The sequence below is a fragment of the Papilio xuthus genome, unplaced genomic scaffold (assembly GCF_000836235.2).
Source record: "Papilio xuthus unplaced genomic scaffold, Pxut_1.1 DF826776.1, whole genome shotgun sequence".
NCBI lineage: Eukaryota > Metazoa > Arthropoda > Insecta > Lepidoptera > Papilionidae > Papilio > Papilio xuthus.
The window spans coordinates 885,907-909,213 of record NW_013531873.1 but is presented as its reverse complement, the minus strand read 5'-3'; the positions used below and the strand labels follow the sequence as shown (position 1 = coordinate 909,213).

The window sequence follows — 23,307 nt, the reverse complement described above, 5'->3', positions numbered from 1 at the left end:
ATCAAATTTTTTCTCTTTATTATATTAATATTATAAAAGATTAATTACAAAAGTCAATTATTTATAAAAAAAAATGTCGTAATAAAAACACTTTTACATACTTAATCCACGAAAAAATTAATAGAAATAAATTTAATAAAATTATTTCCAATAATAATAATAATTCAGTGTCAACCCTGACACGGCAGTATGCGCCGGCCGATATTTTTTCACCGGCCGAACGGAAACCATTGAGTCGAATTAGAATTTTTATTATTTGATTTTTTGTTACTACTTTGGCGATATTGTGTTATACGTTGGAATTGTTTCGTAACATCACGTTTATTACTACTAAGCTGCTTTTATACGCATAATAAGAATAGTTTCATTACTAGTAAAAGCATAAATAATTTACATTACAGAAAAATAACAGGTAAGGTCGACTTAGGAATGTAATTCTCTAATACATCATCTCTTAAATAAGAGTAAATCTTACTTATTTACCCTTGAAACATTGGCCCGCTTTTCAAATTGCGAATGGAATATTTCGTAGTAGGTTTATTTCTTGTCTTCATTTATGTCATCAATTGCTGTAACTGAAGTACTGAGGGCGTAAAGGATTTTGCAGAATATCAGTGCCCCCCCCCCCTCTGCCCCCGGGGTAATAAACATACAGCTGAGCAAAGGCCCTATGTGTTCTGTATTGCAACACTTCATTGTAATTTCTTTGATTTTTTTTCTCTTTTTTTTATAAGTGATTAAATTATTATTACTACTAATATTATAAATGCGAATGTTTAGATGGATGTTTGTTAGAAAGTATCTAAGTAAGGTTTAATGGATCTCGATGAAATACGGCATACTGTATTATTTTTAATTCCGCGCGAACGGAGTCACCGACAACAGCTTGTATTATAGACATTTTCAATTCAATAAAGAGAATTAAAGTAATAAATTAATATATTAAGATCCTTTTACTAATGTTTGTGATAAGATTTTAAAACCGTATTTTTTTTTTTACTTTCATATTTGTCCTAGATTTTTAATTGCCTCCTATTATATATTTAAATGATTTTATCAAGTAAATATTTGTTTTTAAATTATACGTATCACTTTACAGTACGGAAATATTTATTCAACTATTTGCAGTAAAAAAATAAATGAAATAGAAGAAACTCAATGACACTCTAGTCGGAAATCTGCCGTCTCGCTCGCGCTTCAGTTGTTTCTCCTTTTCGCTGCACTGTGAAGGGTTCGTGACGCATTTAGGTATGTAGCTGTGAAACTAACATATATTAAATTCTCTATTTTACTAATATTATAAATAAGACAATTTATATGAATGTTTGTTAAAAGGTATCTGCAGAACAGCTGAATGGATATCAGTGATATTTGGCATAGATATAGAACATACTGGAAGAAAACATAGGCTACTAATTAAGTTTTTTTTAATACCACGCGCGATAGCTAATAATATAATAAAATGTAAATCTCTGTACAAATTGATAAAACTCAAATCAAACGAATGATAATTTATTGATTTTTTCAATACGTCTAAAACAGCTACATACCACACGGCGTATGCAGAGGCATGTGACTCGGTGACGCGCCGTGTTTTTGTTGCGGCCATTTTTTTTGTATTTATTTCTTTTATTTTCATTTGTAAGCTTATTACCTGCGCTATAACTAAGTGTGGATGCACCCTTATTGAATACTAACGCTATGAAACTATGCAAAATTATAACTAGCTGTCGCCTTTTACTCCGAACGCGGAATTAAAAATACTTAATAAGTAGCCTATGTATTCTTCCAGACATCTACTAGCGTTGCCAGGCGTCCGGATAAAGCTATTGATTACGTGTCCGGCAAAAATAAATGTTGTCCGAGTATGATCACAAGCGACGGGAGTCTACTGACGGTCTCATATACGATGTCCGGCTTTTCTTATCTGCATCTATGAAATTTCAGCGAGATCCGCGGAGACGTTCTGGGAAAACTAACAAACATCCATCTAGACTTTTGCATTTATAATATTTCTAGCTGTCGCTTGAAACTTCGTCCGCGCATTTATAAAAAAAATAATTAATAGGCTATGAGTTCTTCCAGACTATGTTCTATACGTATGTCAAATTTCATGATCATCAGCTCACTATACGTCCCCACCGAGGGGCTCGGAGCCTACCTTAAATTAAGGGTGATTAGATCATAGTCTAGCTGACCAAATGCAGTGACTTCACACATATGTTTGAATTTCTCAGATATGTGCAGCATCACGATGTTTTCCTTCACTGTAACTTCGGATAAATGTACATATGTAAATCGGAAATGGAAAAACACATTGGTACTTGTCGGGATTAGAACTCAGGACCTGCAGATTGTAAGCAAGTTGACTCCTGAGCCACCGACCTTTAACTTAGGGTAGGCTCCGAGCCCCTCAGTGGGGACGTATAGTGAGCTGATGATGAAATGTAAAACATTCTCTGGAAGAACACATAGGTTAACTAATTAAGTATTTTTAATTCCTCGCGAACAAATTCGCGGCGATAGCTATTCCGTAATAAAATAAAGATTCTAGCAGTCACCCGTGACTCCATACGCGGATATAAAAAACATAATTAGTAGTCTATGTGTTCTTCCAGACTATGTTCTATATGTATGCGATCAAGATCCGTTTAGTCGATTTGGAGATACCTTCTAACATCCATCTAAACATTCGCATTTATAATATTAGTAAGATACCACCTAGAGCAGTGGTTCCCAAACTTATTTTGTCTACTGCCCACTTTGAGAATAAATATTTTTTTATTATCACATATTTAAAAACCACAATAACTTCAAATTAAATTAATTAATTATTGTAACCTATATATGTATATTAACGGAGAATTGTAAAGGAAACTTTTACTATAACCCGCAACTTGAGACCTGCAGCGTCCACAAGGAGGCGTTATCGCACACTTTGGGAAAGACTGATCTAGGGTTAGACAAAGTGCATTCGCTACGAAGCGATTCCATAACGAACTGACAACTTAAGTCACGTGTTTGTCGCAACAGTTCTATGCATTTTTGTAGTTCGCTATACATTTTTTTTCTAATCCCTCTGTATTGTAAATAAGCCAATATCCAAACGACCTACTTTACAATCAAACTTTAGATCAGAGCAACATGTTATGTGCCTTATCGACTCCATACATACATACCTTATCAGTGACGTTAACCAGTTTACTAACATTATGATTTATACTTCGGTTTTGTCCTCAAATTATAAAAACCCATTTCCACTAGCTAATATAGCGTTGCAACAATGAATCGTTAGTGGAAATAGGCATTTTAAAACAACATTTTATCCGATGTTACGGTGAAGGAAAACATCGTGATGCACATATCTGTGAATTTCAAAGTAAGTGTGAAGTCGCACTGGGTCAGCATTGACTATGACCTAGTTAACTTAGGGTAGGCTCCGAGACCCTCAGTGGATGTATAGTGAGCTGATGATGAAAAACAAACTTGATAAGTAGCCTATGTGTTCTTCCAAACTGTTATATGTTTTATATCCATCCAACCTATGTAGCCGTTCTAGAGTTCTAACAAACATCCATACATCTAAACATTCGCATTTATAATATTAGTAAAAAATAAGATTGAAATTAAAGTTTTTTTTTATTTTTCAATATCACTTAAATGTATTTGATTTCATAGTAAAAAAAATAAGTTAAAATTAAATATATAAAAAAAACAAACAAAGCCAGTATTTAAGCTTATAGTTCGAAGTAGAAATTACCTTCAGACTTGTATTGATAATTATACGACTGACACTAACACTATTGCAACCAATTTTTATTTCTTCATTTCTTTTTAAAGTTAAATAATTTACATTTATAATATCTTATTCCAGTGTTCATCTCAATACAGATTACACATAAATAAGGAATTTTTTAACTTATTTAATTAATGATTTCATGAGTTTTAGTTGAAGAGTAAAAATTTTACTATATATATAAATGTCTATATGAAGTATTCTTATCTCTTGATTAGTTATTCTACAATAATATAATGAATTAAATTTAAAAGTTTTGTTATTACTAGTATTATGAAAAAATTAAATCCAATTACTAAATTAATATCCGAGCTGCAACATAATTCCACTCAGCTCGAAGCAACCTTTAATACCCACACAGCTGTTAAATTTAAGTTCACAAACACATTCACAAGAGTTCATACAAAATTGAACTTTAACATAAGGGAATAAGACTCAAATTTCCGAACATCACTTTAATAATCTTCAGGATTATACTTGACATAGGAAATTAGACTTTATTCCAAAGAGATAAGACTTAAATTTGAAGTATTCTAGTACATACACGTTCAATAACTTTGATATTGTGAACATACTTTGACTACAGAGAAATGGACAAGGCAAAGAGTCGCTATTAAACTAAATAAATTATGCCACATTTTGCACACGCACGACGACTCAAAACACACACAAAAAACGAGCAGACAAGCAAGCAAAGAACATATTCGTTTTTATTTTTCAGAGAAACGCGCGCTTGTCAGATCCTGTCTCTTAATAGTTAACGTTTTGATATGAACACAGATGCAAAAAGCGAGTGAGAGTTGAACAAACTATTACAAAAAGGTGCTATACAAATATAGACTTTAACCTAATGAAATAAATTACAAATTCCCTTGATTCAACTGGCAAAACATTAACACATTCAGATATTGAAAATTGATCCTTATTGCTTTGTTATAAAGTTGATTGTTAATTGTAATTCTATGGATGACGTCATCCAATTACATTTTGTTTTTTATTTCGTTTTCAAATATGTCCTTATTCAATTGTATTAAAAAAGTTAATTAAATAGTTTAGTGCCGAGATTTTCGAACTAAACGGTTCTTGGTTGTGTTTCCATTGTATAATTTATACAAAAACGCAACGTTTGAGGGGAAAAAAGACGACATTTTTTAGGCAATGAAAACACACAATAAGGTGTCTATAAAGTCACGTGATAAAATCTACAGGTTGTTTTGTAAATCGAAAAATACGAATCGGATTATTTTTTTTGCATAAAAAATTAAGACTTCTTAATTCAAAAATATAATTACAGATTCCGACAATATTTTTGCTTTGACCTTCTGTCACTTTTAGCAATATTTTTTTGCTTTTTTTTAAGTATTTGTAGTAGTCATTTTTAGTAACAAGCGGTCGCACTTGACTTCTTCAGCTGAGAATTAAAACGCTACCTTCCCGTCAAATCCTGTCATAATCGGTAGAGCCGTTTTGGAGATTACCCGAAACAAACGCTGCCTTGTTGAACGACATACAGACAAAAATTTAATTTTTTTATGTTATGTCAGCTACGCAAATCAAGTATACGAAATATGTTTTTTTTCTTTCATATTACATACAAACACTGCAATTTTTTTAAAATATGAATAGTAACATGAATTAGTAGCCTATGTGTTCTACCAGACTATCCATCTATGCCAAATTTAAGCGAAATACAACCGTTCTGGAGATACCTTCTTACTCATCCATTGATCGTAACATTCGGAATTATAATATTAGTAAGATTTACAATCAAGTTGAATGAAAGCGTTTTTTTTTTTCATAAAAATGTTTGTGTTACCCAATATAGGAACTTAAGATCGCTTGCCACTACAAAATAATGTATTGAGGCCAAGGGCGGTGTCGGTAGCGAACGCGCACGTTTTCTTCATACAAACAAGATATAAACTCATCCCATATTAAGAATGAAATTATTAAACTAGATAAAAAAATATATAAAAAAAGTTAATTAAAAAAAAAAACAAAAAACAACAGACTGTATTCTTATTGCTATCTCTATTTTGTCAAATAAAATGACAGGGATGACGATATGTTCTATACAGATATTATGGTCTAGGAAGGTCACCAAAACTGTGACATTAAGACTACAGATAACAATGGAGTAGACATCTACCAAAGTAAAAAAAAATACTAATATTATAAATGCGAATTTTTGTATGGAAGTTTGAAGGTATGTAGAAATTTGTCATACATATAGAACATAGTCTGGAAGAACACATACACTAATATTATTTTTGAAAACCACGCGTATGGAGTCGCGGGCGATAGTTAATATTTTCATTTATCTGCATTGCATTCCTAAACGACTGGATAGATTCTGTTAAACTTTAACAAGACGTTTTGATGATATCATAGCATATTAATACTTTAAAAATATATAACAAAAAAACAAAAAAATATATAAAATGGTAAGTTTTGGGCGATATCAGTTTAACAATATATTTAAAATTACAAGAAATTATTTCAACAAAGAAAATTTAATCGCAAAGAGGTAAACTACAAAAAATAACAGGTTTTTTAAACGCCCTTGAAGTGTCTGACCTCCACAAAACACAAAGCGTCACGTTAATAAATATTTAATCAAATATAGCTGTCGCCCGCGACTCCGTCCGGAATTAATAACAAACTTAATAAGTAGCCTATGTATTCCAGACTATGTTTAATATGTATGCCAAATTTCATTGAGATCCATTCAGCCGTTGTGATACCTTCTAGCAAACCATCTAAACATTCGCATTTATAATATTAGTATATTGCGGTTGCCACTTAGAAATGAACAGAGAAATAGACATTCCTCTTCCTTTATAACCTTCTGATTCTAGCTTGCATACTTAAACCAAGAAAATTGCATGATTTAAGTTGAGGTTTTTAAAACCTTTTTAAAACGTATCGTTATCTCCATTTTGTCAAAAATAATGACAAGGATGACGATATGTTTTATAAAGAGACTAGCTGTCGCCCGCGACTGCGTCCGCGCGGGATTAAAACTAGATGTTGGCCGATTCTCAGACCTACTCAACATGCTCACAAAATTTCATTAGAACCGGTCAAGCCGTTTCAGGGGAGTATGGGAACGAAAATTGTGACACGAGAATTTTATTCTGAACAACCAAATTTTAATCGTATGATTTTTTTTTTAAATTAGTAAAAAAAATTGCAGAAAAAAAAAATTGTTTAAGTTTTGTCATTACCTTCTTGAGGCAAGAGTAACATGATTCGATTAAGTATTGTTAGGAAGAAAATCCGACACTGCCGGTGTACCAACACTAGCCTTAATAAAATTTCGACGTTTATGTCCCCTCACTAATCATTCAGACACTTCACTTTGTAACGAAAGGACGTCATTCGCGCAAAAGGATTCCAACTAATAATATCTAAAAGTATATATATAGAGACATTACATTATGTAGCTTAAACGACTTAACCGATTTAATTTAATTCGTATTCTCCCCTTAAATATTATACAAAACATAGTATTATACTTTTAGTTATTTTTATGTATTGAATCGGAATATCCAACTAAACGTCCCTAATACATACGCAGAGATAACTTTGAAACTTTATGTAATAAATGCCGGTAAAATCAGAGCATTGCCAACCCTGAGTACCAACGTTGGCAACCCTGCAATGCTAAATAATTGCTTAACGGAGAATACATTGAGACGCTTACAAATATATTTATTTAAGTTTTTTTATACACCTTTCCGATAACAAATTATAATAGATAACCTGTAGCCCAATACAACGTTCGCGGAGAATTAATAAATAATAATAGCCCATATGTTCTTTCAAACAATGTTCTATATCTGTGTTAAATTTCATAAAGATCCGATAGATCTTCATAAAGGAGATACCTTTAAACATCCATACATACATTCGCCTTTATAATATTAGTAAGATGTATGACTATAAAAGCTTAATCTTACTAATATTATAAAGGCGAATGATTAGATAAAGGTTTAAAGGTATATCAAGAACGGCTGAACAGATCTCCATGAAATTTGGTACACATATAGAACATAGTCTAGAAGAACACATAAGTAACCAATTTTTTTTATTCCGCGCGGATGGAGTCGCGGGCGACAGCTACTTCAGTCATATTTTACAAGTGCTCCAAGATAACATAATAAGAATCATGTTTATCTGTCAAAATGGTATCAACTTTATAAACCTGATGTCTGCGATTGAGGTGAGTGTCAATGACATACAATATTCATATAATAACGGCACTTATTTCGCTTGATAATCAAATTTTTTAATGTAACTTTGAGAACTTGTATAATATCGATATTTGACAAACATAAAAAAATAAATCTTTAGAATATAATACTTGATTAATTCTATTCAATACAAGGCTAAGTTATTGGTACAATGTTTTCAATATATTAATGAAAACAACTATGTAACATAAAAAATAAGTTTTTTTATCGAAAGTTCGTTTTTATGATTTGAACAATCAACTCAACCAACATGTTAAGAAGCTCTCGCTAAACAGATGAAATAAGGGCCCGATACAAAAGGCAGTTATCCTAGAAACCACACGCATCGTGAGAAGGTTCCTGTCTCTGCAATCCTGACCGCTCGTTGCTTGAGTGGGATTCCGCAGCCGGTGGCGAACAATATTTTATACATAACTAAATAAATTAAAAATATTAAATATGATAATAAAAATAGAATCAGATTAGAAAAAAAATTATACAATACTGTATTATAATTTTTTTTTAAGTTAAAAATTCAAGTAAGTCCGTAGTATAGTACTAGAACAGTTATAATCAAAGTTTGAGAACCGTTTGCATTCCTTATCGCCGAGCGGACATTAAAAAAGGTATTCACTCCGTCGACTTACAAAATATCATTATTATTACTTGAGAATGGTCAGCAAAAAAATAAACAACTATCAATTAAAATCGACATGACTCAATATTTTACAAAACATTTCCTTAATACGTTCATCGTCATCAACTCACTATACGTCCCCACTGAGGGGCTCGGAGCCTACCCTAAGTTAAGGGTGATTAGGCCATTGTCAACCTCGCTGGTGTGTGTGCACCAAGTGCAGTGACTTCACACATATCTTTGAATTTCTTCTCAGATATGTGCAGCATCACAATGTTTTCCTTCACCGTAATTTAGATAAATTTACATATGTAAATCGGAAATTGAAAAACACATTGGTACATGGCGGGATTCGAACCCAGGACCTGCAGATTGCAAGTCAAGTGCTTGACCCCTGAACCACTGACGCTCTAAAATTAATTATTTAGAGTAAAATCGTGTTTAATTTTGACATAAACAAAATATGCCCAGGATTAAAATTAACCCGTATTCTTTAACAAACTCAGAACAAATAAGTTCCTGATAACAGACAGAAAACAAAAACTAAATTATCTTTTTCGCAAAAATTAATCCCTTCTCGTCTGCAATTACTTACGGTCGCCCGCGGATGTCTGCGCGAATTAAAAAACGTAATTAGTAGCCTATGTATTCTTCCAGACTATGTTCTATATGTATGCAAAATTTATCGAGATCCGTTCAGCCGTTCTGGAGATCGACACAGTGCCGGTGTATTGCAACACTAGCCTTACCAAAATATCGACATTTATGTCCCCTCACTATTCATTCTGACACTTGACTTTGTAACGAAAGCGATTCGCGCCAAAGGATTCTAACTAATAATGTCTTAAAGTCATCAGTTAAAGGTAACACATGTTCCCTTCTGAATGAAATATTAAATACATAATATAAACCAAAGGGCTACAAACTTCACCTGCTGTCGGTACAACGGCCGGGCACACTATCAGTTATTTACACACAGAATGAACCCGCGATAAGATAGCCCAATACCTAGCGAGACGAATTCATTCGATCCCATTAGCTTTCGATATATTTAACCGAGGAATAATCACAGTATACACTTTAACAACCTCGACATATATACAAAATACATAATTTAAACCAAATTTAAAAATGTATTATATATGATCGTAAATATATTTTTATCGCTGTTGGAAGAAAAAACCAAATTAAAATTCTCTACAGCAAAAATTACCACTCACATTTTCGATTTATTATACATTTATCTTACTTATTAAATACGAATGTTTAAATTAATGGATTGATGGATAGTCTGGAAGAACACATATGCTACAAAATATGTTTTTTTTTTAAATTCCGCGCGGACGGAGTCGCGGGCGACAGCTAGTAACTTATAACTTACAGCTTTTACAATAGAAAATTAGGGTTTTTCAAAGAATATTAGTTATGACAAACCTAAACATATCCTAATCAACGTTTAACGTTAGAGAATAACTAGGCTATCTCTTTCCGTTTTGCAACTCGACACCTTTTTAGAAGTTAATTGCGACATCAGTCACCATGAGTACGTGAGACTAATATAAACATTTTATTATAGAATAAAAATTAGTAGTGTGATTATCTTACAAAAAAATATCAAATAATAAAAGTTAAAGGTGCAAGTAGACTCCATTGAACTCCCTGTTCTAAACCGTCACATGGCGAGTCGTAGACGATTGTATTGCATATTAAGATTAAAACGTTTTGATCCTTACTTTAAATATTTTATCAAGAATTAAATATTTATGACCTAGTTAACTTTAACATATTACATTGACTACAAAATTGCAGAAATAACTAAAATGTATTACTAAAACATCAAAGAAGTAAATTAAAAAATAAATCAATTATACGCAAGAAATGCTTGTTATTGAATTCGAAAATTAATATTTACATTTTACAATAAAATTTAATAATAATAAAACACAAATATTTAATTATTGTATCATATCAACAAATTAAATTATTGTTCTTGATAACAAAAATATAATGCAAAGAATAAAGTCAACAAATATCAAGAACAAGTGAGCGATACTTCAGAAATGCCATAATGTACTACAAAATTATTCCACAACTAGTACAAGGTGAAGTCACGGTTATTCCCTTGCGTTAAGGTTCGTTTTAACTTTGGCATGTATATTGACGTGTGGTGCAAACAACGATATTTTTTATATTCATTCTTTGTTCAACGTAGATAAAGGACGTTATATTTGTTATGTAAATAAATAATTTCAAATATATCTAGTACAGCGTACATTTAATTTTTAATAATATGCAGATAAATAGAATTTACTAAATAATTCACTATTTCCCATTAAAAACAAAAAAAAAATGATTTTGTTAATTAGAAGGCAATATAAATAATAACCTCGTCAAATCATTATTAAAATAAAAAAAGACATTCTCATAATCAAGAAAAAACTGCTAGTTATTTTATTCAAAAATAGCTATCGCTTATAATTTGCACCACACACCGGTCGTAATTTCACCCATGAAATAGTTGGTATTACCAAATAGGGATTAGAAAGAGACGGCGCACTGATACAACTGAGTGCGAGCGAGACAGCAAATATTCGTCCGTTGAACGACGCTCTCGATTTTTGAGGTTTGTGTAAAAAAAAATTTGTACCATTTTCATTTATGTTATAGTTAATTCATGCGACTTTGCTTTCGTGAAATTAATTAAAAATGTCTATCTGGTGATTTGGTAGTTATATGACTCAAGCCTGCAAATACATTCGCGTGGATTGAAAAAAATCTTATTATGAAACGTGTTCTTCCAGACTGTTCTATGCCATATCTTATTAACATCCACCATCCAAACTTTCGTATTTATGAATATTAAGAAGATGAAGACGTTAGCACCCTTTATCTTCGTATATGTGGGCATTTTTTGAACTAACAACCTTACCAATATAAACGCGAATGTTTATATGACTGTTTATTTGAAGGTATCTCCGGAACGGTTGCAAGACACGCTCAAATTTGTCATAGATGTAGAACATAGTCTGGAAGCGACATGCACTATTAATTAAGTTTTTTTTTAATCCTTCACGGGAGCACTCGATGTCGACAGATTATGTCATTCAGAGATATATTAACATTTAAATGGTTAAATCGTTTTTAAATCGATCCAGTAGTTTTTGAGTTGTACAACAAACATAGAAATCTTTCTTCTATATAACATTAGTATGGATATTATGTAATTCATACTATATGCTTACATAAGCATATTATATAGATATATAATGTAAAACAAAATCTCATCTCCGTATCTTAAGATAAAATATAAAGCTATTAAGGGTTTCTGAGACATAAATCTATTTATAAAACATATCGTCATCCCTGTCATTATCTTTGAAATAACAGAGATAGCAATATTTTGATGTAAAAAACCCACTGTAAATGTAATTTGGTTTTACCCGTAAATTATATTTCTATTAGTTGTCGCTCGCGACCTCAACCGTATAGAATTCAAAAGAGACTTAATTAGTAGTCTATGTGTTCTTCCAGACTATGTTCTACATCTATGTCGAATTTCAGCGAGACCTGTTCAGCTGTTCTGGAGATACATTCAAACATTCGCATTTATATTATAGTTATATTCTTTCCTAACTAAGAACAACGACAACTAGTTAATTAAATCTTATATTAAAACTAGCGGCTCCGACAGACGTTGTCCTGCCTACACGTCTTTAATTTGAAAATTTGACACTGCGATGGTAGCGCCGTCTGTCGGATCCAATGTCCATTCAAAATCAACAACTACTAATTAATTAAAAATTAATTAAAAAAACATTGTCCAGCGGACAAAATTGTGAATCTAAACCATTCCCAGATCCCCTTGAACACACACAAAAAATTTCATCAAAATCGCACCAGTCGTTTGAGAGGAGTTCAGTGACATACACATTCACAGAAGAATTATATATATAAAGATCTAATCAACCATTATAAACAGATTCTTACCTCTCCATGTTGACATCTCCCTTCAGGTGTATTCTCAGGCAGAAAATACAGCCTCAAACTGACGAGTGTCTGATCTGATACACGATCCGTCCATAACAGTTGCAATTCCCCTAAAAAAAACGTGGAATCAGTAACAGTTTTGTCCGTCATAACAAAATAGGCGAGATTTCTATTGCTCCTTTTTTTTCTAAGGGGGGATTAAAAGGCTACGTGAGTACTTCTTTTATTGGTACCCCACCTTTTTATATCATAAAGTGGCAAACGAGCTTTATCAACATGGTGTGGCAATAGTTTATTCTATTCCAACTACATTAACTCTTACCTATTGACACGAGCTCTGAATCCTGCCATATCCTGACAAAGAAGAAGTCTCCAATTGCAATTATCCTCTCCGTCTTTCCTGACAAACGGAGCGCCTTGTAGAATGTATACTGCCCATGTTGACCACAAGGTGCGCCCACCAGCTGTGAAAGAAGACAAGATACAGAATATTAGTAAGAAAAAATCTCATACGGAAAAAACAAACAAAAAAAAATTTTTTTTTTTATTTTTTTTCTTTTTTCCAAAACTAAAATGTACATACATTTTATTGAATAAACAACGGATAGGCAGACTTTATAATTACATTTTCCTGACAGATGACAAAAGATTTTACCCGTGTTTTGTGTACATGTATTCAGTATTTAAAAAAATCTTGTTACGTAGCCTATATTCCAAACTACGTTCTATGCTTACTTCAAATTTTATATTCATGAAACTTTCTGAAAATACCTTCTAACAAACCCAAATCCATCCATCCATGTAAACATTTATATTACTTAACTATCCCTCGCAACTCCATCCGCGCGAAATTAAAAAAAACTTAAATAGCAGCATTTATATTCCAGACTTTGTTCCACATCTAAGCCGAATTTCATCAAGATCCGTTGACCAGTTCTACTACATTCAAACATGCATCTAAACATTCGCATTTATATTATTAGTATAGGAGCGTCGGTGGCTCAGTGGTCAAGCACTTGACTTGCAATCTGCAGGTCTTGGGTTCGAATCCCGCTATAAACCAATGTGTTTTTCCATTTCCGATTTACATATGTACATTTATCCGACGTTACGGTGAAGGAAAACATCGTGATGCTGCACATATCTGAGAAGAAATTCAAAGATATGTGCGAAGTCATTGCACTTGGTCAGCGTGCGACGTATAGCGAGCTGATGATGATGATAGGACTAAGATGTATTTATTAAATTTTTAATTCAGCATTTTATATACCCAAAGCTACGATGTCTTGTTTATACATAACACATGATCATCAACCCGCCCTTATCCCTATCGAGGGTCGGCACAGTATGTACTCCTCCATACATATCTATCAGCCGTCATATCCGAATCTAACCCCTTCCTACGCATATCCTCTTTAACACAGACTTTCCATACTTTTTGTTAATCTATATAAAAGAAAGTGGTGTTAGTTACACTATTAATAACTCAAGAACGGCTTTACCGATATGCCTGAAAATTGGTGAAGAGGTAGCTTAGAGCCAGGAGACGGACATAGGATTTCGAATTTATGCCTTAAACAGCTGCTTTTTATTTAACTTACTAATATTATAAATGCGAATTTTTAGATGGATGTTATGTAGATTAAGTTTTTTATATATATCCATGCGGACGGAGTCGCGTGCGACAGCTAGTACGTAATAAAATAACGTACCAACATAACTTATCAAATCTCAATCCATTAGTTACCATGTTTTTAATTATTTATAGTTTTTACGTTGGCCGTACTGTCGTGTGGGAAATCGATAACTTATAAAATTGAAACCGTGAACCCTCGTATACGTGGTAGAGCGAGACAAAACATATGTCATTTACACGATACGGGTACGACACGATTTTATAAGGAATATTATTTTATACTATCCCGTGCTTGCGACTCCGTCCGCGCGGAGTAAAATAACACATAATTAGTAGTAGTATGTGTTCTTCCAGACTATGTTCTATATGCATGTCAAATTCCATCAAGATCTATGCAGCCATTCTGGAGATATCTTCTAACATCCATCCATCTAAACATTCGCATTTATAAGTAAGACAATATTTGTCCGCGACTTCATCCTCGTGACTGTCTTCGGGTGGCATTTTATTTAGGCAATTTTTTTACTTAAACTTTTAAACACTAGCTGTATCCCGCAACTCCGTCTGCGCGTATTTAATAACATAATTAGTAGCCTATATGTTCTTCCAGACTATGTACTGTGTTCAAAATTTCATCGAGATCCGATACATTCAAACATCCATCCATCCAAACATTCGCATTTATAATATTAGTAAGAAGTAAGATTTCAACAAAATATTCACAGAAACCTTACACATTAATACAAACTTTCATCCCCTATTCAGTATTGTTATTTTGCACCCTTGAGGGTAAAACTTTTACAAACTTTGAATTTCATATTTATATAAAATTAACAGCCTTTAAAAATAAGTTTCAAGCTTCTACTAAAATAACAATATTTCTATACAAATTTCTACCCCTATTTTCAACCTCGTAGCCTATGTCCTTAATCAGATTCTAGACTATCTGTGTACGAAATTTCTTTTAAATCGGTTCAGTAGATTTTGCGTGAAAGCGAGACATAAAGAGTTACTTTGGCATTTATAATATTAAGTTAGGATACTACTGCCTTAAAAATAAGTTTCAAGCTTCTAACTGTAAAAAATACAATAAAAATCTATCCATATTTCCACCCCACTATCATCCCCTTTAAATTTCTGAAAGCCTTTGGTTGAAAACATTATGTTGGCTAGTCATCTTTATATATATAATTCTTCTGTGAGTGTGTATGTCACTGAACTTCTCTCAAACGACTGGAGCGATTTTGATGAATTTTTTTGTGTGTGTTCAAGGGGATCTGGGAATGGTTTAGATTTACAATTTTGTCCGCTGGACAATGTTTTTTTAATTAATTTTTAATTTATTAGTATTTGTTGATTTTGGAATGTTTTACATTGGATCCGACAAACGGCGCTACCATCGCAGTGTCAAATTTTCAAATTAAAGACGTGTAGACAGGACAACGTCTGTCGGATCCGCTAGTATATATATATATATAAAAGAAAGTGGTGTTAGTTACACTATTTATAACTCAAGAACGGCTTTACAGATATGCCTGAAAATTAGTGAGGAGGTAGCTTAGAGCCAGGAGACGGACATAGGATACTATTGAATTGGATGTGTTGAATTGGTCATTATAGGATACCTGTCGAGCGCGACTCCGTCCGCTTGGATATATAAAAAAACTTAATTAGTGTAGCCTATGTGTTCTTTCAGACTATGTTCTATACGTATGTTAAATTTAATCGAGATCCGTTCTAGAGATATCTTCAAACATCCATCCATCCACATCACATCCATCTAAACATTTGCATTTATAATATTAGTAAGTTAAATAAAAAGCAGCTTTTCAAGGCATAAATTCGAAAAAAATGAATAAATAGTATCCTATGTCCGTCTCCTGGCTCTAAGCTACCTCCTCAACAATTTTCAGGCATATCAGTAAAGTCGTTCTTGAGTTATAAATAGTGTAACTAACACGACTATCTTTTTTATATATATAGATAGATTATTAAGCGAAAGAGTTTGTTTAAACGCGTTAATCTCAGGAACTACTGGTCCGATTTGAAAAATTATTTTTTTATTGAATAGTCCATTTATAGAGGAAGGCTTTAGGCTATATAACATTACGCTGCGACCAATAGGAGGGATGCTTCAGTAAGAAATGTTACAAAAACGGGGAAAATTATTCACATTTGAAGAGTTTCGTTGCGTGCGCTTCATAAACGGTTTAAATTACTCAAAAAGTATGTATGAATTATTCCTTTTTAAGATATGTGTGAAGTCACTGCACTTGGTCAGCGTGGTTGACTATGACCTAATCACCCTTAACTTAGGGAAGGCTCCGAGCCCCTCAGTGGGGACGTATAGTGAGCTGATGATGATGATTCCTTTTTATAGAACATAGTCTGGAAGAACACATAGGCTACTAATTATATTTTTTTAAACTCCGCACGGACTGAAACGCAGTCGACAGCTAATATTATAAATATGGATGGATGGATCTCGCTGAAATTTAACATAGATGTAGAACATAGTCTGGAAGAACACATAGGTGGAGTCGCGTACGGCTGATTGTCAATAAAGTCGACAGAGATAAAATATATAACCTAACCATTATGTTCAAATAATATAAGACTAAAGGAGTTAGAACCTTTGTCATCTATTGTACATAAGGGAATACTAAAAACAATAACATTGTCAACACTTAAGTACATACCTCGATTCTTGACACGTCATTAACAGGATTTAACAATCTTGATCCTTTAATTATTCTTAATTATATTATAAATGCGAATGTTTAGATGTCGTTGAAGTTTGACATAGATATAGTAAGTCCTGGATGAACGCATAGGCTACTAATTAAGTTAATTAAGAGGACAACAGTTATTTGTATATATAAAAATCAATTGGTGTTCGTTAGTCTGTCTAAAACTAGAGAACGGCTGAACGGTTTTTTTTATATAACATAAGGGGGCAAACTAGTAGCGGGAACACCGAGGTGTTCAACGACGCCCATGGACATCAGCAATTATCTTATCTTGTCCATGAAATGTACGACCTTCAGTAATGAAGAATACGAAGAAGTCCTTAAAATGTTCATGGAGGTCTATGGAAGGTTTAAAAGGTGAGAAAAATTCGAATAATAGCCAGTAAAACCCTAAAAACAGATCTTTTGTTTTTCCCATATTAAAAGCTGAATGGATCTCGCTGAAACTTGGCATAGATGTAGAACGTAGTGTGGAAGAACACATAAGCTACCAATTGAGTTTTTATTTTGCACAGACGGAGAAACAAAATTAATCGATATTTGCTTATTTTCGTTTCAGTACAAATAACTATAAAGAAGATTTAAAATCTTATATATAAAATTCTCGTGTCACAATTTGTCGTTCCCATACTCCTCCGAAACGGCTTGACCGATTCTCATGATATTGTGAGCATATTGAGTAGGTCTAAGAATCGGCTACTATCTATTATTCATCCCCCTAAATGTTAAGGGTAGTCCACCCGTAAATTTTATTTTTAATACAAACAGACAGATGAAGTCGCGGGCGACAGCTAGTATATTTATATAATATTCGCCTCTTCCTCATACAACTAAACATACAAACTCAACAATTTCGTGTGCTCGTTTATGACTTATCATATATTTATTTCCCCGCAACAATAATATACAAGTATCAAGATTATTCGTCTTAAGTCGCGGACGCGGTCAGACGTCATCGTCCACATATAGACTGTCCGTGCGGTCGCCGAGAGATTATTAGGGATCCTTGACTTATAAACCATAATTAGTAATCATTGCTTTTAATATAAATATTTAATGATATTAAGAGTGTTCACGTAATGAATTCGATTGTTAAAATATGCCAGAATTATTCACAACTTGTAATAAAAAAAAATAGTTTAAAGTGGAAAGTGACAATTGATTCGTTCTATTGTTAAAAAAAATCGAAATTAATATAATAATTAAATTATAGTTAAATCAGCAAAGATTATTGTATTTCACATACCTCTATCATTTTAACCAACTATTATCTGTTACTAGTAGCCTATGTGTTCTTCCAGACTGTGTACTACATATATGCCAAATTTCAAAGAGATCTATACAGCTGTTCTGGATATACCTTCAAACAAACATCCATAGAGTCTATATGTTGAGATATAAATTCGTATTTATTTTATATACAGTTTTAATAACATACAGAACCCATTAAGTAATTATTCTTTCGTGCTTGTCTTTCCTTTTAATATTATTATTAGACAAGGCTAGCTATGCCCTCGTTGGGCCTGTACACCGTTCACACAGCTTTAGTGGATTGTTTCAACTATGTGGCTAGGGTTGTCAACATTTAATTAATTTAGACTCGAAAAAAAAACACAATAACTACCACATCTAACATTCTGTTGTAAAAACAGTCATCATCAACCTGCCCTTATCCCTATCGAGAGTCGGCACAGCATGTACTACTCCTCCATACATCTCAATCAGCCGTCATATCCGAGTCTACCCCCTTCTTACGCATATCCTCTTTCACACAGTCATTTCATACTTTTTTTGGTCTTCCTCTACCCTTGTAGCCATCCACATTCAATCTAATTACTTTTTTTCTTATATCATCATCATCCCTTCGCATAACATGTCCAAACCACGCTAATCTTTTACTTCTCAATTTCTCGATCACCGGCGCTACTTTCAAACTTCCTAATGTACACATTTGTGTAAAAACAGTACGAACCCGAAGTGAGACAGCCCTAGTATTTATTTAAATACTAACTGTCGCCCTCGACTCCGTCCGCGCGATAATAAAAACAAAATTATTAGCCTATGTGTTCTTCCAGACTATGTTCTATATGTATGTCAAATTTCATCGAGATCCGATCAGCAGTTTTGGAGATAATCAAACATCCATTCATCTTAACATTCGCATTTATAATATTAGTAAGATAAGATGTCAATTCCATTGTGACCTAAGAGCCTAGCACGAATATAAGTGAGAGCACATTTTGTTGATGTCATCACGAATACATTCTAGCAACTGTCATGCAAATATTCGTAATACACCGTATACCCGATTTTCACAACTAAACATACAGTTGTTATTATTTCTTTATTTAACAAATATTATTATAATAGTTGTGTACTATTCCTTTTAGTGTCAAATTTATTAAAAGGCACGTAGATATTATGACAAAGCCAATGCGGTGACAACCCTAGTGACGTAGCGGTGCGGGGTCTGTAGTGAGCGGGGGGAACCGGTGTCACAATATCCGGATATTTCCGGATTTTTGTGGATTTCTAATGAGTTTCACTTTTTTTTTATAATTTATTACCTGCTTTTTTCTACAAATACTAAATATTAATCATAGCAATAATAACTAAATATTATTATGTGAAGATTACGATTTAGTAATTACTAGCTGTCGCCCGCGACGTCGTCCGCGCGAAATTAATAACAAACGTAATAAGTAGCCTATGTGTTCTTCCAGACTGTGTTCTACATCTACGCCAAAACCTTAGCCACCAAGCCAAGAACCAAGCCTTAAAACAAACATCCATCCATCTAAACATTCGCTATATATAATATTAATAAGATTGTTAAGAGAAATTGATTGCATTAAATAAGGCTCCAGTACTACTAAATTAAATTGATAAATTCTTACATTGGTTACATAGGCTATTATTATTTGATTATTTACTAATTCCCCGCGGACAAAGTCGGGAGCGGGTACAATATTAAATTAGGAGCAACAGCATTGTTTACCTAGGTCCTATAACCTATATCAATATGTTTTTATTATTACGTTTTTTTATCGTAAAAACAATCGGTAACTTATCTCTACAAGTGCACAGGTGAGAGGGGGGACTGCTTAAAGGGGAGTGTATAAAGGTGAGGGGAGAGGGGGAGGAATACAAAGTAATCTCGATTCTTCTATACAATGACGCGTCAAATTCCGTTGCCAAATATTTGACACCGATCAATAATAATTAAACCTAACCTTCCATCCGGGCGGAATTAAAAAAAAAACTTAATTACTAGATTATATGTTCATCATGACTATGTTCTACATCTATGTCAAATTTCATCGAGATCCATGCAGCCGTTCTTAAGATACCTACTAACAAACATCCATCCATCTAAACATTCCCATTTATAATATTAGTAAGATTAGCTGTCACCCGCGACTTAGTCAGGGCGGAATTACAAAAAAAAACGTAATTAGTAGCCTATGTGTTCTTCCAGACTATGTTCTATATGTATGCCAAATTTCATCAAGATCCACTGACCCGGTAGATCCACTACATCTAAACATTCGCATTTATAATATTAGTAAGATTTAAGAATTCAAATACATAAATTATAAATTAATGGGTACACAATTAACTAGACGTAGTAATAAAGCAAATATGCACAAATGTGCATTGTCAGTCAAATTAACGTCCGAACGAAACTCGTAGACGGTACGTGAAAAAAAAATGGTATAACCAATTTCAAAACGTACGAATGCCAGCAAAGTGGCTAGTGATGGGCATCGATAGAGATTATCGATAGAAAATAAACTCTGTTTATCTTACTAATATTATAAATGCGAATGTTTAGGTTGATGTTTGTTTGAAGATATCTGCAAAACAGATCAAAGGATCTTGATGAAATTTGGCACAGGTTTAAACCATAGTTTGGAAGAACACATAGCCTACTAATATATATTTTTTTCGTTCCGCGCGCACGGAGTCGCGGACAATAGCTAGTTAGGAATAATAAAACAAGCGCTTACTTGTCATTGTGATCATTATCGTTAAAAAAATAAGGTTAAAAAACAAAGTCGACTTTCATTTGAATGTAGTAAAGATAAAAAAATTAATTACAAACAAGTTTAAGGTATGTTTACTCTAAAATTGATATCTACGTAAACATTAGCCACGAATGTGTAATTGGTACAAAAAAAAATACCAAAGCTCTTTGCAACGTTAAAATTTTTATAAACATTTAAATTTGTTAACCGGTTTCTACTAAAGCCTTAAAAACGATAAAAAACCGGTATTCAATAGAAACATTTAAAGTTAATTATTATGGAAATTAAATTTACTTAAATGTCATAAACATCTTTTTTTATATTTAGGCCGCATTAAAACTGAACTAAAACAATAAAAATAATTTCAAATTCTCACAATTAGTAAACATATTAATTTATATAATAAAAACATCGCATAAATTATCGATAAGAATCATGGTCACTTCACTAGTTAAAAGGTCGATAAGATCAAACAAGGGACGTTTCCCATCACTAGCTGATATGGCGCACAGCGGGTTTAAATCGGTAATTTTTCTTTTAATAACGTAACCACGCGGTAATATTATTCTATACATTATCGATTATTATTTAAACCATAATTAAACATTAAAATGATTTAAAAACAATTATAATTCCGTTTAATCTTTACAAATAACAATTGATGACGTCATCTTCTCGTAAACATATTAAAATTATTATAATTTATCATCATTGAAATAGGAAACTGGATATCTTGTTCTAATTCTATATTTAGTTTATTTTTAATTTCTAATTAATAACATAATTATAAATCTACTGAAATGCATGTTAATTATAATTTACCTTATATGACGGCTTCTCCATATTAAAATGTAATCCAAAAGACAAAGAAATATCCACGTACACACTTCACAAAACCACAAATCGCTTACATTACCAACGATGTATTTGTTAAATATTTTTAACTCATTCTTACTTCATGTTTCAGCAAAGCCATTGCACTAATTATATTCCACCGCGGTACAGAAAATTTATTTTTTACAATGTTTTATTTTTAGACGCTCATATCACTTATGTTAATTTAAATTATAAAATTATATTTATAACGAATTATATCTAAATCGATCACTAATCACAACAACAATAAATTATTTTTAAATTCACATAAAATTATAAACGAAATAACACTGGCCTGGCCACAAGCACAATTACCACAGAATATAAACACGACGTAATGTAATTGAGAATAAATATTTTTTTAAAAAAACACAACGCTGTTTCGTAACCGTCGAAGTATTCTACCGTGTTATTGAAAGATTTCGAATAAGTGAAATTACTAAAGTGAAATGATTATTGAACACAATAAAACAATATGGCGTACATTTGACGAAAATAAGTCAAAACACGCGCGCGGGGAGCGTTCTCTTTGACAGGAACACTGCCATCTCTGAATACGGTTGCCCCGCGTCTGTGTGCTCAATGCTTCTTACCCGCTCACACACAGCTTAGGGCTGTCCTTCATGTATTTCATTATAATAAATTTATTTTTAATTTTCATAATTTTTTTTTAAATATTTAATTTGTTTGTCTTAACAGTTAAAATTAGAATTATCTTATTATGTTATTTTGTCGTAATAAAATAAAAATACCTACTACAAGTCGCAAGTATCTATAAAGTTAATAGAGACACATCAATGTCTAGGTTATTTTAAAAAGGACATTTATATCGTTAGAATATTTAAATATCAAATAAAAAACTGGTAGCGCGTGTAGTTATGAATACCTAACTCTCTTGAATACAAGTAAATTATCAAAAAATTCTCATGAAATCAGACTGGTACACTATAGTTCCGTAACTGAATTTAAATTAAACGATTAACATTGAACCAAAAATAAATTATGACAAATCGAAAAAAATAATTTAAACCAACAGGTTTATTGTAACAACAAAAACATTAAAAGAAAAGACGTTGAATATGAAAAAAAAATAAAATAAATAAATTTTTAAAACGAAAAAAATAATTAAATTGAATAAGTCGGAGTTGACGACCCTGAAGCGACGATCGTTCGCGTCGTACGTATTTATACATTTGTGATATTTATTTTAAATACCTATAATGATTGGCATGATACAAAAGAAACGAATACCGTTCAAACGATGTTGTAATTAACTAATCATTGATGTTTATTATTAATATTACGTATCCATTTCAATTTAATATTTCGTCTATAAATGTCATCACCCAATAACTGGCTGAT

The 23,307-nt window shown here is 32.4% G+C and overlaps 1 protein-coding gene across 1 annotated transcript in view; it reads right to left on the bottom strand.

The window, feature by feature from the left end:
• LOC106122751 (AT-rich interactive domain-containing protein 5B) overlaps nt 1–22,504 on the bottom strand; it is a 45,809-nt gene extending 23,305 nt beyond the window's left edge. The window contains exons 1-3 of the mRNA XM_013318837.1: nt 21,892–22,504; nt 12,978–13,119; nt 12,656–12,765 (exon numbers count right to left, since the gene is read on the bottom strand). Coding sequence (XP_013174291.1) covers nt 12,656–12,765; nt 12,978–13,119; nt 21,892–21,912 — 273 coding nt within the window. The 5' untranslated portion in view covers nt 21,913–22,504. The remainder of the gene's footprint in view (nt 1–12,655; nt 12,766–12,977; nt 13,120–21,891) is intronic.
• Nucleotides 22,505–23,307: the final 803 nt, after the last annotated feature.